This window comes from Chenopodium quinoa, unplaced genomic scaffold (assembly GCF_001683475.1).
Source record: "Chenopodium quinoa cultivar QQ74 unplaced genomic scaffold, ASM168347v1, whole genome shotgun sequence".
NCBI lineage: Eukaryota > Viridiplantae > Streptophyta > Magnoliopsida > Caryophyllales > Amaranthaceae > Chenopodium > Chenopodium quinoa.
This window is the reverse complement of record NW_018743051.1, coordinates 855,215-872,981: the sequence shown is the minus strand read 5'-3', so window position 1 is coordinate 872,981 and position 17,767 is coordinate 855,215. Positions and strand designations below refer to the sequence as shown.

Here is a 17,767-nt window from a genome sequence, read left to right as displayed (position 1 = left end):
ATGTAAAAATTATTCTGGATGAAATATAAAGAATATCTAGATTTAAAAATATTTCTAGAGTAAAGTATACACTACATAACAATAATAATTGCTAATGTAAAAATATAAAAGTAAAGACAAAATTGATGTATTAAGTAACTTGAATTTTGTTGTGATTGCCTTTTAATTTATTTCTCTCTAATCTTCTTGTTAATTGCAAAGATGACCCCTGCCAAAATCAAGATGGCCCCAGATACTATGATGGTTGTTTTCATTTGCTGCATTGGATCATTCTTTGCACATTTCTTCTTTCCTTGGGGCTTGTTTGGTTTTGATAAATCCTTCAATGACATCAAATATAAGTCAATATGACAATATAATAGAGAACTATTATGGCATCATATTGTAATAATATTTAACTAGATTAACCCCTTGCGATGCACGGTTTTAAAATAAGAATTGAATTATAAATTTCTTAACACGTACTGAAAAAAATAACTTCCTCATTTTTCCTAACTAATTTCTAATTAAATATGAATATACAATTCCCAACAGTGCATAATTTTCATATTTAATTAAGAAATTTCAATTAAATTATATTACTCCGAATTAACTATTGTTAACAACTCGTAAATAACCAAGTAGCATAACATGTGTAGAAAAACCAAAAATTTAAAATTTAAAATGGAATATATATTCCAATATATGTTAAATAGAGTAGCTTAAAAATTCAAAAAAATTATGACATCATCCTTGCATTTGGAGGGAAAAAATTAAATAAAATAGTGACACATAGGCAAAGGTGACATCATCGGTTGTTATTTTAGTATATATATTGATAGATATTGACTCAACCCTAATTTCCCGTACAAAGTAACCTTAATTTGTAGTACCTAATAAATTATTTTTCAAAAAATTTTACTTCGTATTTTATACCTCTAGAATCGATCTCATGATCTCTTGGAACGATTCTAGGAGGGAAGCTCTAACCACTTGAACTATCCCTCACTCTCTAAGATATTAATTAGTGAATATAATATTTCTTTAGAATTTATAATATGATAGTATATCTTTTAGAAGATTGTTTCCTAATTTCTATCTTATGATATAATAAAAGGCTTTATATAAATACTCTAAGATAAAATAATATATATATATTAGATGAAACCTGTGCAACTCACGGTTTGTTCATGATAAATCATTTAATTTTGTTCATGATAATTTTAAAAAAACTGTATTCTTATGTGTCGCTCTGATAATATATTTTTTTTATTTATAAATCTACGTAGCGCTTAAAAAAGAAAACTAATCTTACGTGACATAATCATATTGTAGCATTTTAAAAAATTAATTATGTATGTATGAAATAATTGAAATATATCGATAATAAAACACTATGTAACATTTTTATCTTAAAAAAGATTTATTCAAAATACTTAGCATTCTATGTGTCACAATAACACTTATTTATCGTGGCACGACACTTGGCGAAAAACTGAAATGCCAAGTGCCGCTGTCTCGTGGCCGAGACCGGCTTTATTTATTAGTAATGATTATATTAGATAGATAATTTAGATTCTATTATAATCCTAAATCCCATCTTATTATTTACTAAATAATATCTTAAAATTGTTTCAAAAAAAAAATAAAAAAAATCTTAATAACCTAAACAATTCTAAATACTCCATATATTATTCTCTAAATAAAATCAATATGAAAATATATCACCGATATTGATTATAAAAAGGTTCAATTTTACCTTGGCCATATTAGAGGGCGTAGAATCAACTTCGAATTCCGTGTGATTGCCAGGATTCAATTCCCCATCTACATCTGTAGTCGGAAATGCTGCATCATTATTCATTGCATCAGCTAAAGTTTCTTCGTTTGCCATATTCTTATTGATTCAATTCTTTTTATTTCGTTATTCTATTTTAAAATGACTATGAAATTTGTGATTTAACAGAATATAGACTTTTTGGATTAGTGAAAACAATAAATGACAAAATCCAAATTTTATAAATCCTCCTTATTGGCTTGCAAAACAAGGTTCCTACGAATTTGTCTCTAACGACCCTTACTATAAATACTATTACTTGAGAATTTTTTTTTTACTAAATTTATTTAATTATTTTTTTTTTTTGTGCAACCATTAAAAATTCTATATTTAAACATGTCATTTGGGCAATGTGTCTTGTAATTGTTGGCTCCTATTTTTTCAAAAATAAATAAATAAATGAACGATGGAGAGCGAGGTTAGTGTCGTTTTTTTCAATTAATTGAAAGAAGAGGTTATTGTCTTGTAACAATTTATTTGTTTTTCATATTTGTCAATAATCCATAATTTTACCCATTTAATCTTTAATTATGCATTTATAAATACTCGTATTAGATATTATTAAGGTAGACACTAAGATGAATCTAATAAGATTCCATACGAATGTGTTGTAAGCGATAAATCTCTCTTTTTTTTTAAATAAAAATGAGTATTAAGTTTAGATTTCGATTACAGGCTTGGGTATTATGTTCAGATTTCCACCACACTCTGCGTTATCACTTATATATTGGCAGAAAAAAATTGCTACTCCCTCCATGTTTTAATAAGTGTTATAATTTGAATAACACATAATTTAAGACTATAATGACGTCATAGTTGGGTTTAATGGGGGTTTGGTAGTAATCGCAACATCTTAAAATTTTTTGCGGTAGTAATTCACAGCTTTTTTAATTTGCGGAAGTAATTTACAAAGTGGTATTAACTTGTGGTAGTAATTGGCAAATTTTCCTAACACATATTTACATCATGAATATTTGAAATTATCTATGAACATATAAAATATTATTATGAATATAAGGCATTTAATTATGAACATAAAAATTGAAGAAATAAAAAATAATATGATTATGAAACATGTGCATTATAAGTATTAAAAATATGTACATATTTAGAAAAAAAATGTGAATATATACATTCCAGAAAAAGAACATAATAATGCAAAATATGATCATATTCATATGTTCCCTTAAATGTGAACACTAGCTTTTCAAAGAGTAAACATAGGCATAAAAAATATGAACATATGCATTTTAGAAAGTGAACATAATTATTCAAACTATGAACATAAGCATTGGTTTCCTAATATAAAACAAAAAAATCGAACAAAGTATCGAAAAATTAGGACTTAAAGTAACGACGAAAGTCAGTGATATTCATAAAAAATTACATTAATTCAAACAAAAATCAGAGAAAATTTACCTCTTTTAGGACAATCCTTTTGATTTTGCATCTCTTCTCATATATCCATTGTTAATTTTTCAGTTTTAAGTGAAGTAAAATCATGTAGAGGAGAGATAATAGAGTTTGGAGAGAGAAATTAATTGCAGAATTTTATTTTTGAAAAATTAATGAGAAGTAAAACGGTTTTTTTATTTTTTAAAAAAAAAATTGAAAACCAAAATATGGATTTGGAGTGGGTTGCGTTTGGGAAGTGAAGGTTTGGGTTGGGTCGCGTTTTCGTTTCGGGGCATTTGGGTGTGTTTAGCAACTGGGCTGCTTCTTTATTGAGATGATGTTGCATATATCCTAGCTACATAAGGATACATGTAAGACCAATTGCTTGTCGAGTCAAAGCAGACCTTTCGAGTCGGGTTTGGGCTTTTCTAAGCTTACCCACACCCCTATCTTCGGGCCTGGCCAATATTGATCAACTCTACTTGTAGTTGTTATAGAATTCTACTTATTCAAATATCTAAATAGTTTCCTATTCCTATCAAAATTGGGTTTTCTAAAAATAATCCAATAGTTAGTTGATAAACATAGTTTTATATCCTAATTATGTTAGATAGCAATTACCTCTTATATAAATACTTAAACACCCATCACCATAATCTTGACGAAACGTTTGCCAAGAGATATCCTAGTGCAAATAATTTGTAGATTGCCAGTTACTACTATCTTACGATGTTGTCAACAATTTTCATGCATTAAATATACATTTGACAAAATTATTTCAGACCCTATGTTCCCAAAATTATTCCAATATCATAATACTACTCGTAATAATTCATCTATTATTGCTTATGACAGCAAAACAAACTCTTCCATCTTAATTGACTATGATCATGATTACCATTGCGAGTTTCGCCTTAAAATTTGCGATTTTTCGAAGATAGAACAAGAATAGTTTTAAGCGGATGTAGTGTTGTAGCTTCTTGCAATGGGTGGCTACTTGTTTGCCAGTTGTTTTACCATATTCGGTCGTGTTCGGTGTTAGCTTTGTTACGCTTGGTGAATCCCATCACGAGACGTTGTGTAGTCCTTCCTGAAACACACTGTCAACTAGCGTGGCGAAATCTTAACTATGGGTTGGGTTACGGATCCAATAAGACTGGCCTATTCAAGGTGGTTAAGTTGTGTCAACAATATGGTAGTACTAAAATTGTAGCCGAGGTTTTGACAATAGGTACGGCGGCTACTTGTTCTTGGGAGGTCATGGATACTAAATGCTCGATTGGATTGATTCGAAGCAAGGCAGTGGCTTTGAATGGTGCTCTACATTGGCTTGTAGATGATAATTTGATACTAAGGTATGATCTAGACGAGAACAAGTTCGAGTTTGTCCCAAAGATTATGGTTGTTGTTTCCTATCTAGGTGTATTGGATGGGATGCTTTGTGTAGGCTCTTCAACCACCGACGGAAAAGCTGTGGAGGTTTGGGTGATGAAGGAGTATGGTGTCGAGAAATCTTGGACTCGTTTTACCATCATACATGAACTTGATGTTAATAATGCAAGTTTCCAGCTAATTCCTGAGCTTAAAGATGGCAAGGTATTGATATTGACTACCACATTGTCATCGTCGTCGCTCAATTTCTTTCTTGATGTATATGATCCTAAAGAAAAAAAGGAGGGATCGAAGGGTGCCTTTATTGGAGGGGATAGATGAAGTAACTAGAGGAAGGATGACAGTTGATCATATTGTGCCTAGCTTCTTGTCATTGAAACTAGCTTAATAATCTTACCAATTTTATTACTAGTAATGATTAAGAAAGAGCCCAATTGTAAATAAAAGAAACACTAGTCTTTCTCATTGTAAATACATGTACACTAATATTCCAGTTTTTCTAAGATTTCAGAAGTGTGTTGAGATTTGAGAACTTTTCTTGACCTCTTTCTTAATTCTTGACTGTCAAAAATTACATGTGGTATAACACATCATCTGTTTCCAGACATATCAGAACAGAGGAATTGTTGAATTGTACATCAATAGGCAAGGGCGGAAATTCATGCGGTTGAGTTGACAGTTCAAGAACCACTTTCAAGCAGAATTTCCAGGTTACACCTTAGAGGTAAAACCTGATATGCGTTTTGGCATTGTTTCGTGTTTAGCATTTCTAAAGGCAAAATTTCCAATCAATTACTTGAACCAAAGCCACGAGGACTTGGTCTGGGTGAACCTGAATCTGCATATTGCTTTCTCGACACTGATCTTCTCTTTCTCCTTGCAGTTCCAGGTGGAGCCTATTATAGGAGAGAGACTATACCAGTTAAGACATACATTGAATTCACGTTGACACAATGTCTAAAAAAACATACAAATACACCTTTTTTTTTTTTATGAAACCTACAAATACACTCCATCACATGTATCTTCAATCATCTATGCTTTCCAAAGGAGCCATATGCCATATAATTTTTAAACTGTTTCTTTTTCTGCCAATTCAACATAACTTGAGTTGTTTTTATTACCACAACAAAATATGTAATGAATTAAAAGGAATTTGTTGTCGATCTTCATAAACACTTATTTTTATCCAAACTAGAAAATTAGGTATTTAATGTTTATAAAAGCAACTGAGGGACATAAAAACAGCTCATGAGCATGCAGAATAGGGTTTTGCATTTTCATGAATACTAAGCAACCAAAGCTGTGTTTTCATGCAAGTACTGAAGCAGCTCTCAGAAAAAAACTTACATCAAGTGCTTTTTTTTAATTTTATTTTTATTTATTTATTTTTCAATAATGAGTTGCTGGGAGTCAAAAGTATATTTATAGTTTATTATTATTTATCATAAAAATAATCACTTGCTCTATTCTCAGGATTAGAAGATGACTATGGATCATTTACATGTAATTATACATCAATATACCTTTATATCAGAATAACATATATCAATATACTTTTATATTCCGTATCTCAATAAGAAGTCTCAAGTTCAACATGCCCAAATTGGAGAATTCAAGATCACATAAAAACTTATTTATAGACAATAGAGCAAGGATATTTCTGAACCTGTTGTTCGGATTTAAGTGACTCTTGAAGATTTTCAAGGGCAGGTATAGATCCACCTTCCATTGCACCCATTAAATTCTTCATGCGGACACGCATCTGGAAAAGCTGAGCCACAAGCTGACTAACCTGGTTCATGATATTAAACCCAGTTTAAATTGCTACTTTTATGCTCCCATGAACATTTAGTTTTGCATTTTCTCAATATTAGGTTAATAGGAGTAGCCATGCATACCTGCTGTTCAGTTTTCCCTGATTCTTGGGCAACCCTTTTTCTCCTTGTTGGAGATTCAGCCAAGAGTTCCGGTTTCTCTCTTTCCTCTGAAAACCAAAAGCACTCAGAATGGCCAGAAAACATTATACTGACACGTAGATCAAACAGACAAGTAATGTAATACATAATGTGAATGGACTCTCAAATATTTCTGCATAACTGAAACAAAATCCATCATTCTTACAAGCAGATGGATGGATCAATACCAACCAGTACATAGCATTCATGCTTACAAGTCATTATTACAGCAAGGGGGGCATACACACGATAATAAGAAAAAGGGAATAAATACATCTAAAGAGAAAGAAGTGTTAACCTAATGACTAATGAGTGCCTGAAAAGGCATCAGGTGCTAATCTTGCTATTAGGCTAACCTAAGCCAGCCAAACCCCAGAGCCCACCCGTAGAGTCATACCATAGAGAAATAAGACTTACCCCACAAAGACTTCTAATAATGATTCTATTCATCGTCCAATCATTAATGTCATCCCGTCCCCTCTCCAGCCGATCCAAAAAGCCCATATCACCCACCCAATTAAGGCAGTGTGAAAAGAGTTGATTTATGGATAAATGATAGAGAGGTAAAAGTGGTTTATCCATGCCAATTCCACACCGATATTCTATTCCAAATCATAAATTCATAATAATTACTCAGGCACCACTTTCTGGCGTGCACGAAATTGCCCACTGCTCTAATTCAAAATCCCTGGCAACCCCGAAAACAGGCCCTGTTCCCCTCCTTCACAATACGGTACCTCTCACTCTCTCAGTGATTTGTCTACCTCTCCTGCATCTCCATCTCTTAAAGTATCCAAGCAAAACCCAATTTGACATGGTTGCAGTAAGCAGGAAAGTTTCAGTAACTTATTGCTAGTGCCTCCCTTCTATCCTTGTGAAAAATAGTTCACTACATTAGGGATGTGGAGGCTATTATTAAGAGAAAGTTATATAGAGGCCAAGCACTTAAAAAGGCTTAGGCACATGTGAGAATTTTCCTGACGACTTCACATCATGTAGCAGTGAGCACAACGACTAAGTTACCACGACCAAAATGATGTGGAGATCAGGGAGAAAGACACGCTCTGAAATAATCGATTATTGTCGAACCACATGTTGTGCACATCTGGGTCATCCTACAATGGGGATGAGGCTAGATGTCAAGCACTTTATAGGCTTTTACTTGAGTAGCTACTCCATTAACATTGCTTTTGGGGTGAAACCTCCTTTGGGCTCGTTAGTGGCCTAAACTCTCCACCACCTTCCTAGGTAGCCTAAGCCCATTTTCAATATTCTCCAAGCTTGAACAATCATCTACAACATTTAACTGAGAAATTTCAAGACAAATTTAAATACCTGCCCGGCTGCCCCAACCCACAAGGCCCTCCATGCCTAACCTTTCTTAATTGAAAGTCCAAATTCTAAACATCATGATATAATGGTAACCCAAGTGTTTTTTTTTTTTTTTTTTTTTTTTTTTTTTTGTGTGTGTGTGTGGGGGGGGGGGGGTTCTTACCCAATCAAGTAATTAACAACTAAGAAGCTTGTCAATGAAGAATCTTAGCTAAGCCCCTATAAGCTATAACAAAAGCTAAATCCCTGAATCATGACAATCAAACTGTAAACTGACTCTAATTGGGCACTAATCAGGGACATGGAATCATGATGTATAAATACTTGATCCATTGGAACAGTTGAAGACTTGAAGTAAGTTTGGACAATCAAACAAAACTAAAAATTAACAAAAAAAAATTATGGGAGAATGGAGATAAGTAAAATGTCTAAAAACAAGCACTAAATTTCCATGACAAATCAGAATAGAACCTGGGGTCATTGCTTCAATCATTGCTTCCATTATCTTCAAGCTCTTCTCTGCTTCCCGAATTTGTGCAGGGGTAACCTAAATTTATAAGGCGGTGGAAAAGGCTTAATTCCATACATCTCAAGTCCTCAAAAGGATTGTTGAAATAAACAAAAACAATTTATACATGGATTCATAATCAAGCAGTTTTCAGTTTCTTACCTTGGACATGCCTGGAATCATCCCAATAACACGGCTAACGGAACCCATCTGTGCAACTGCACGAGTTTGCTTTAGGAAGTCGTTAAAGTCAAACTTTGCACTCATGATCTTCTTCTGAAGGTTTTCAGCATCTTCTTGTTGCATCTGAAAATGGTTTAAGACATGATGTTGAATTGCAACCTTCAAAAAGTGTAATTCTATCATTATGTATTACACTTACAACTTCTTGTGCTTTCTCCACAAATGAAAGAACATCTCCCATCCCTAATATGCGTCCTGCCATACGATCTGGGTAGAAAGGTTCAAGATCCTCCATCCGCTCCCCTCGGCCTACAAGTTTGATCGGCTTTCCTGAGACCTAAAACCAATGGAAAAATCAACTATAGTAGGTTAGTAGATGCACATAAACTCTTGAGTAGCAGAAGATCTATCCAAAACCATGATACTTAAGCATTATTGCATAAATTATGACTGAAAAAGGATTTAACTGTTGGCATACCAACATAATGTGTAAATATAGAAGTAAAATGTCATAGGTCAGATACACATGCAAGCTTATTCCAGTTGCAAGGCTGACTATATGCAGAATAGTAAAGGGATTTTAATTTTGTTTTAACATGCTTTAAAAGGGTTCAATACTATTTTGCTTCAAAAAAAGCTTCCTAGCTGAGCTATCAGGATTCAGGAATTAAGGATGTACCCATCAATTATATTATATATAAAAAGAAAGAAAGAAAAAAAGCAGGATGTAGCTTCATGTGAGTTCCTTGGGTATTTTAAAGCCTTGGATTGGAAGAATTGGTGACTAATGGGTGTCCCAAGAATTTAACTTGAAACAAAAAAGAACATGCGAATAAGAGCACTAGTTATTTTGTTATGAACCAAAACAGATTATTCAACAAGCAAATGTTGCTCATTTATAGTTCCTTGGGTATTTTAAAGCCTTGGATTGGAAGAATTGGTGACTAATGGGTGTCCCAAGAATTTAACTTGAAACAAAACAGAACATGCGAATAAGAGCACTAGTTATTTTGTTATGAACCAAAAAAGATTATTCAACAAGCAAATGTTGCTCATTTATAGTAACCACTATTTATGAATTATAATAATACCAAGATTAACAACCACCACTAATGAATTATAATCACACTAGTCAGACCCTAAATTCCAAAGCCTATATTTCCACTGCTGATACAACACTATCTAAACCAAAGATCATACTTCCATTTTAAGGAGTATTGCAAAATTCACTTCAAACCCAATCACCCAAATCAAAATACAAGTGAAATGAAAGAAAAGTATACCAGAGAATAGCCTCCTATTCCTAGTTTGAGAACTAATGGCACAGCTTGAATGCTTGATGGATGGTGCCATCAATATTGCATTTATAATATTGGACATAGTCACATAGATGTTGCATAGAATGAAAAGTAAAAAGTAGCTCTCTTCGGATAGAAGACTTTACACATACACTTTATAATCATCATTACCTCTTTGACACTGAGAGCAGCCCCACCTCTAGAATCTCCATCAAGCTTTGTTAATATAGCACCAGTAATACCAATTTCCAGATTGAATGTGGTAACCAAAGCTGCATTTTCAAAACCAGCCCACAAAAAAAAACAGAGAGAGATGTAATTGGGAAACAACAGCATGGTTAGCTTCATTATCCTAGAAGAGACATAGATAGGCTCAATATTATCTTTGCCTTGATACAAATGTCTCATAAACTCGTAATGGAATACATAGATTAAACAAGCAGCATATAATTCTATACCTGCAGCTTCTTGACCAGTCATTGCATCTACAACCAGTAAAACTTCGGTAGGATTTACTGCTCGTTTCACTTCTTTTAACTCATCCATCATTCCTTTGTCAATCTGCCAAAATTGAAGCTACCTAAGTCCAGTATATGAAGCCAACCATGTAATAGCAACTAGACCATGGGATTGGATTGATGCAACATCACCTGAAGTCTACCAGCGGTATCCACTATAACCACATCAATATTTTTCTTTTTGGCCTCTGCTAAACCTTGCTTAGCTATATCTGAAGGATTTACATCAGTACCTGCTGTATAGACAGGCACATCCACCTGTCACAAGCTTGATGATAAACATGAGAGTGGATATACTTCATGTATAGAGACAAAGCACATCAAAGCTATTACCACGCTATGAATGTTGATATTATGATTACATAAAATCAATTATTCTTAAAAGTCAAAGAAACAAATGATAAATTCTACAGTTTTACAGAACTATTCAAGAAAAGTAGATTAAAATGGCCATAAGCTTTTTTTCAAAGAAAGGGATCTAATTGTTCCATCTTTTCTTAGAAAAGGCTGTACACTTTTGCCTCCCACTCCCTTCCCTCACATTTGGCAAAAGCATCTTTAGAGGCAGTTGAATTTCAAAAATCTCCTTACACAAAATCTAAGAGCACTTAGTGCCAATTCCATACTATCACGGTACTATTTTATCTTCCCTTACAGATTTTTTATCTTTATTTTATTGTTTTGAGGATCTTTTAAAAAATAACCATCCTTACTAACAAGGGGTAAAGCTGCACAAAACTTAATACCCACCAGTCCTCCTATCCTAAACTCAAAAAGATCCCTGATGTTACTAGTTTATACAAATAGTTGCATGAGAAAGATCTATAATTTTTATCATCAACTGGGAAAGATAAATATGTGACAAATTCAAGTACCAACCAACTTCTCCAGATTCAATCAATTTCACATGAGAATGAGAAGCATGGTATTGCAAACTCTGTATCTATCAATAATTAGCAGAAAGTATAAAGGTTTGTAAGGTAAGAGGTCGCTATTCAAAAGATGTATGGGTCCAAAAATGCATCTAATGAAACAATGTGAGTTTATGGTAACTAATAAAATTAATATTATTTACTCTTCTGGTTTGGTCCCATCATGTCAGAAACGAAATAGCTTAATTCACCATATTGATTTCAATGCAAGTTTTCTCTTTTGAACATTCAGCTGTTTTGCATTATGAGTTCACAAAAAGACACTAAGAATTTTGAGCATTTAGAGTTGAATCTTCGACATCTCAAGGACAGGTTATTTGGAAAACCAAAATGGGAAAAAAAAATCCAAAATGCTGATACTCCTCAGTAACTTACAGAGACAAGAGAACAACACATAATACAGGGAACTTTAGGTCATTACCTGCTTTCCTAGAATTACAAGTTGGTCAATTGCTGCAGGTCTGTAAACATCTCCTGCAACCAGCATGCAACTCTTCCCCTGGACGTAAATCCACATAATTTTAACACAATAGAGCAGCAGGAGAATGTGTAACAACAAAATAGTTTGTAAGCTCAAGGAAAGAATTCATTTATGTACCAGCTTCTTAAGATAAAAGGCTAATTTGGCAGAAACAGTTGTCTTCCCAACACCTTGTAATCCTGCCAATAGTATCACAGTGGGACCAGACTTTGAAAAAACAAGCTCAGAAACCTCTCCTCCCATTAACTTTACAAGTTCATCTTTTACAATCTGCAGCAGTAACCAGGCAGCAAGAATTACAATCAGTGTAACTAAAACATCAAGCTAGGATTGTGCACACATTCTACAGCTACAATCTACCAATAATATGAAGGAACCAGAAAATTAAGCCTTTGATTTTATTTTATTTTTTTCCTAGCCATTGAAAGTCTGATGCATGATGAAAACTTCAGTACATAGTCATATCAGGTCGATGCAGTGAGAAAGAAACAGGGGCAAGAGAAAGGAAAAGATAAGTAAAAGTAGGCCAATAAGTGGCTTCAGCAAATCATACTTTGACCAATTGTTGATCAGGTTTAACTCCTCGGATCAATCCAACTCCAACTGCTTGATCACTTACAGACTGAACAAACCTTCTTACTACTGGAAGGCTCACCTGTCATGACATGAATCAAAATAAAATCACGTTATCCAGGATCCAGCATGCTTTTACTCAACAGCATCACAACTGACTATAAACTCACATCCGCTTCCAAAAGAGCTCTTCTGATATCTCGCATAGGTTCAGCAATGTTTTCTTTGGTCAGGACCTCTGTTGAAAAACATGAAAAGAACATGGGTTACCATCTCTTTTCACACGAATGGTTTATATATTATATATAATCAATACATCATCTACAATTTCATATAATAATTCATTAGCACAACATAAACATAAAACTGAGGAAAAGATTTTGGATATTATCTGAACAATAGCAGATTCTGAGAAGCTTCTGTAATTTAGCAATAAAATTCTCTAAACTGCCAATACTTATGAAAAATAATAAAACCAACATAGATGTGTTACTCCAGATCATCCAATTTTCCAGCCACCACGGACGTGCTTATTCTTGCACGGACATATCCCATGGATACACAACACCACTTCACTACCTCAATTTCTCCAATCAAAGCCAGCATTATGTCTTCAATTTTATGTTTGAACCATCTCACATAAACCCAACAGACCTCTCTACACATCTTAATAAGGGAATTGGTGTAATTATTTTGACTACAATAGATCAACTTTGAAATGTCACAAAATAATTACCATATTGTCTCAAATTCTAAACATTCTATGATTATATACATCAATATAATTAAAACAAAATTAAAAATCAAAGCTAACAACCCAATACAGTATGATCATAAAATTTACCAAAAAAAAAAAAAAACAACACTACCTAAACGAAATGTGGAGTAATTTAAATTACATTTTCTAGGTTTCTTATTAATTGCAACATTTTAACGACTAAATAAAATACCTTGGCCTCGGAGTTTGGACCAAGCAGCTTCGAGGCCAGTGGTAAGCTGTCCGAACATCTCGGCCCTAATAACTCCTCGCATATCTCTTTGACTGGTTACATTCACCGCCTTCGAATTCACAGCTCTCCATAATTCCCTCTGTCATTCAAACCCCAATTTCTCCTTCATCAATCAAAAAAAAGGTAAAATCCCTAAAATTGAAAATTAAACCCTCGAAATTGGGCGAAAATTAAGAGCTTACAGAAAAAGGATTCCGGGACGAGAGGCCGACAGCAGGGGTTGAACCAGTCCATGAAGAAGAGAGAGAATTGGTGGTTTTAGTGGTGGAGGAGAGAGAAGAAAATTGGCGGGAAAATGGCGATATTGCAGTGAAATGTAAAGCTTCCATGGAAATGGGTATCTCAGTTTTCTCTCTCTAACTAAGTTTCTCTCTCTACTGTGTGAATTGGGAAGCGAAGAGAAGAGCTTAGCTAAGGTGGTACTGTAATGGTGATGGAAGAAAAGGGAGAGAGAATATCTTATCCAGCTGAAAAAGATGAATATCTTATCAACTACCAACGTTATTTTTAATTGAGATACTTTGATTAATACTGTAGTAACGGGGTATATTTTTTAAATGTTACTCGTACACGTCTACACTGGTCTCATTTGACCGTTAAGAAAATAGCTAGTTTTTAAAATCCATTTTATGCTCACCCACTCTCTCTCTACTCACTTTCTCTCTCAACAAATTAATTTTGCTCATGGGCAAATTTTTTTTACATTTCTTCTCCTAATGGTGAGCAAAAAAAAGCTCACCCACCACTATCTCTCTCTTACTTTTTCAATACCCCACCATTACTTTCTCTCTCCTACACAACACTTCTTTATTTATTTATTTCATTTATATTTTAACAATGTTACTCCAAATAAATAAAAACTAGTTTAAATTTGTGTAACTTATTTTTTTTATTGTTGTCTTTTTTATCGTTAAAATTTGTCGTAAAATTAAATACGTTATATAAAAAAATTGTAAAAAAAAGCTCATAATTTGTTAAATGTTTTTATTTATTTTAAAAGCGGTACAATACTAGAGAACAATTACATTTGCAACGTCATGCGTAATTAAACTTAGGAAATAAAATAAACACAACAACTAAAAAATAACTCGACTGCGTACGGAAAAGTAGCTACGCCATAGTACTTGGCTTTATTTAAGTCGTCTAATTTCTCCCTAATTACGTGGCCCGTATCGTTGCCAAATATGTTCGACTAAATCACGTTTCAGAGATAGATGAATTTCTCTGTCACGGAGGGAAGCTTTTCGCTGTAGAAATGCGTTGAAGTCAAAGTTGGTAGGTCGGCCTACGTTGAATTCAAACGGTGGCGTTGTAGATGTTGATGCTGGTGTTGATTCTTGTTGATCTTCTTCGTAGAACGCTCTTAGAACTTCGGCTCGAGTGTAGTTGTGGCGCTCATCTTCAACAATCATGTTGTGCATAATGATACATGCTTTCATTATGTCTCGCAGTATGTCCTCATCGTACGCCAGTGACGGTTTTCGTATTATTGCAAATCGAGCTTGCAAAACACCGAATGCTCTTTCAACGTCCTTTCGAGCAGCAGCCTGGTGGTCAGCGAACAATTTATCTTTTTGAAGTTGAGGGGTTGTGATACCCTGAACAAAAGTTGCCCACTTCGGATAAATACCGTCGGCTAAGTAATATGCCATGTTGTATTCATGGCCGTTAACGGTAAAATTTACCGGAGGAGCTCGACCATGCAGAACCTCATCGAACACTGGGGAACGGTATAAGACATTTAGGTCATTACAAGATCTATGATCCCAAAGAAGGAATGCCATATCCATAAATCCTGATCTGCAACGGCTTCCAGTATTAGCGTTGCTTTCTTGTTCCTACCGGCGTACTGCGCTTTCCATGTCGTTGGACAGTTCTTCCATTCCCAATGCATGTCTATTTATAGAGAATTTAAGAAAATTAAAATTTGGAGGATTTTAAAGTGTTTACAAAATTATATCAAAATATATCAAAATGCTAGAGAATTTAATTTTATGACCGTTGGTAAATTATTATTTTTTTTTTTACAAAATATATTTTTCTGAAAATGCTTAATAAATAAATAACCGTTGTAAACGGCTAGTAATTTGTGATTGGCTCCTCCGCTGCATCTGCCACGCGTCGCTTCTCCACTCGCCAATCGCCTGCACGCGTCAGATCTTCTTCCTTTTTTTTTTTAATTCTGGCAGCTCAAAACGACGCGTTTTGAGGCGCGCCTTTGAGACTACTTCATCAAAACGCGTCGTTTTGATGGTGGGGGAGGCGAAATTTTTTTAGTGGGTCTGACGCGTGTGGGGCCCACTTCATTTACTGTTCATCACCAAAAAAGCTCAAGTTTTGAGCATTTTTATTTTTGCTCATGAGCTTTTTTTCCCCTTTTCCCTTTTCCTCACCATTGTAAGCCTTGAGTATTTTTTTTCCTCACAAAAAAAGCTCATGAGCAAAAAAAAAAAACTCACCATTGCTAGTGCTCTTAGGGGTTGTACTTAACTTAGGCCCCGTTCGTTAGAGCTGCTCTGCTCTGCCCAAAAAAAATCTGTTCTGCACTGCTCTGCTCTATTTTCAAATAATAATTAATAATAACAATAATAATAATTAATATTGTATTGATGATAATAATTTATTATTTTGAATAATTATAATAATTATTAATATTAAAAATTAGTTATCTTTGTTAATATTTAATAATTCAAACTATTAAGAATTAATATTTAATAATATTATCAATTAATAATTTTTAATAATTATAACAATTTTTTCAAAAAAATAAATAATAATAATAACAATTTCTTTTATAAACATTTGATATTAGAATCACAATGTGTAGAAACATTATATGTATGTGGGTATTGATTGTTAGTTCATTGAGTTGAATTAGTAGTAGTAGTAGTAGTAGTAGTAGTAGCAGTAGTAGTAGTAGCAGTAGTAGGAGCAGTAGTAGGAGTAGGAGTAACAGTAGCAGCAGTAGTAGCAGTAGCAGTAGAGTTAGCTAGTAGTAGTAGCAGTATAAGTAGTAGTAGAGTTAGTAGTAATAGTAGGAGGAGGAGGAGCAATAGCAATAGTAGCAATAGTAGGAGCAGTAGGAGCAATAGTAGGAGCAGTAGGAGGAGTAGTAGTAATAGCAGCAGCAGGAGCAGCAACAGGAGGAGTAGTAGGAGTAGTAGTAGCAACAACAGTAGCAGTAGTAGTAATAGTAGAAGTAGTAGTAGTAGTAGTAGCAGCAGCAGCAAAAGTAGCAGTAGCAGTAGTAGTAGTAGGAGTAGTAGTAGTAGCAGTAGTAGTAGTAGTAGCAGCAGCAGCAGGAGTGGTTGTGGTGGTGGTGGTGGTGGTGGTGGTGGTAGTAGTAGTAGTTGTAATCCCCCGTATTTTTTAAATATTTTATAAATGAAAATTTATTTTATTTATAATATTTATTTTTTATTTTTCATAATTTAATTTCAAAAGTTTCAAATTATTAATTTGGGTCGAAATTTATTTGAACAAATTATTTTATGCACCTTTATTCTACAATTTATGTTCAATCACACAAGCCTAACCCATTTGTAATCGACCCATTATTTTTATGAGGCCCAATCTTCTTATTTACCCTACAATTCTCTCCTATAAATACCCCATGAATCCCCAAAAAAAATTCCCACACAAAAAGGTTAGTCTTATTTTTTTTCTCCTTAGTTTTATTAACTAGCATAGTGTATAAATCAAATTATTAAACCCGTAGGAAAAATAAAAATAAAAACAGAGGTAATTCATTTACTATTAAAGGACTTGGTTACTAATGGTCAATAAAAAAAAATTAAAGGAACATTATTTGAATAGTATTTTATGTTATTTGAATTTCTTTTAATTTTTTATAATGTTATATTCTATTAATTGAAAAATAATTGAATAATACTCCACATAGCTATATAAGAAATGGACTAATTTATTTATATCTCCTGTTGAGAAAAAACTATAATTTTCTTATCATACCATCCGCATCAGTAGCTACAATCAATCTAATATATACATGTTTTATTTACCCGTTGCACTCATTAAATCTATAAACACAATAATAGCCTTATATTTGACCTACCAGAACATATATTTTCCTAAGTTAACCATTGTGACAAAAACTATATATTATATAATAGTCACATATATAACCAAAAGCTGATTAAATATAGTATATAACACAAATACTTCGTATATAGGTATGGATACTGATAATTTTATATAAATAAAATATACGGAATATATATTACTAATATTTATCCCTACCTTAATTATAAAAAGGTTAACAAAACTCTTATAATAGTGCATGGACATTTATATATATAAAAATGTTCTTTTTACATATATTTTCCCCCATTTAATTTTAAAAGCCTTAAAATT

General features: G+C 33.3%; 2 protein-coding genes across 2 annotated transcripts; both read right to left on the bottom strand.

The window, feature by feature from the left end:
• Window positions 1-5,040: 5,040 nt before the first annotated feature.
• On the bottom strand, window positions 5,041-13,899 carry LOC110730998 (signal recognition particle 54 kDa protein, chloroplastic-like). The gene is made up of 15 exons (XM_021910850.1): window positions 13,579-13,899; window positions 13,337-13,475; window positions 12,557-12,624; window positions 12,367-12,468; window positions 11,931-12,083; window positions 11,754-11,831; window positions 10,533-10,658; window positions 10,341-10,443; window positions 10,054-10,154; window positions 8,784-8,921; window positions 8,564-8,707; window positions 8,365-8,440; window positions 6,505-6,590; window positions 6,273-6,398; window positions 5,041-5,499 (listed from the first exon to the last, which is right to left on the bottom strand). The coding sequence occupies exons 1-15, from the start codon at window positions 13,723-13,725 to the stop codon at window positions 5,392-5,394; spliced, it is 1,695 nt and encodes a 564-aa protein (XP_021766542.1). The 5' UTR covers window positions 13,726-13,899; the 3' UTR covers window positions 5,041-5,391.
• A 651-nt stretch (window positions 13,900-14,550) lies between these two features.
• LOC110731053 lies at window positions 14,551-15,180 on the bottom strand. The gene has a single exon (XM_021910905.1). It carries the CDS (start codon window positions 15,178-15,180, stop codon window positions 14,551-14,553), a length of 630 nt encoding a protein of 209 aa, XP_021766597.1.
• Window positions 15,181-17,767: the final 2,587 nt, after the last annotated feature.

What these genes read in the sequence shown, in the direction of transcription:
- LOC110731053 (XM_021910905.1), bottom strand. Translation starts at nt 15,180, where the DNA reads ATGGCATTCCTTCTTTGGGATCATAGATCTTGTAATGACCTAAATGTC.
- LOC110730998 (XM_021910850.1), bottom strand. Translation starts at nt 13,725, where the DNA reads ATGGAAGCTTTACATTTCACTGCAATATCGCCATTTTCCCGCCAATTT. An exon ending in CAGGGAAAACTGAACAGCAG is followed by an intron (nt 6,399 to 6,504) that starts GTATGCATGGCT and finishes ATCATGAACCAG; the next exon opens with GTTAGTCAGCTTGTGGCTCA. An exon ending in CACTTAAATCCGAACAACAG is followed by an intron (nt 5,500 to 6,272) that starts GTTCAGAAATAT and finishes CTCCTATAATAG; the next exon opens with GCTCCACCTGGAACTGCAAG.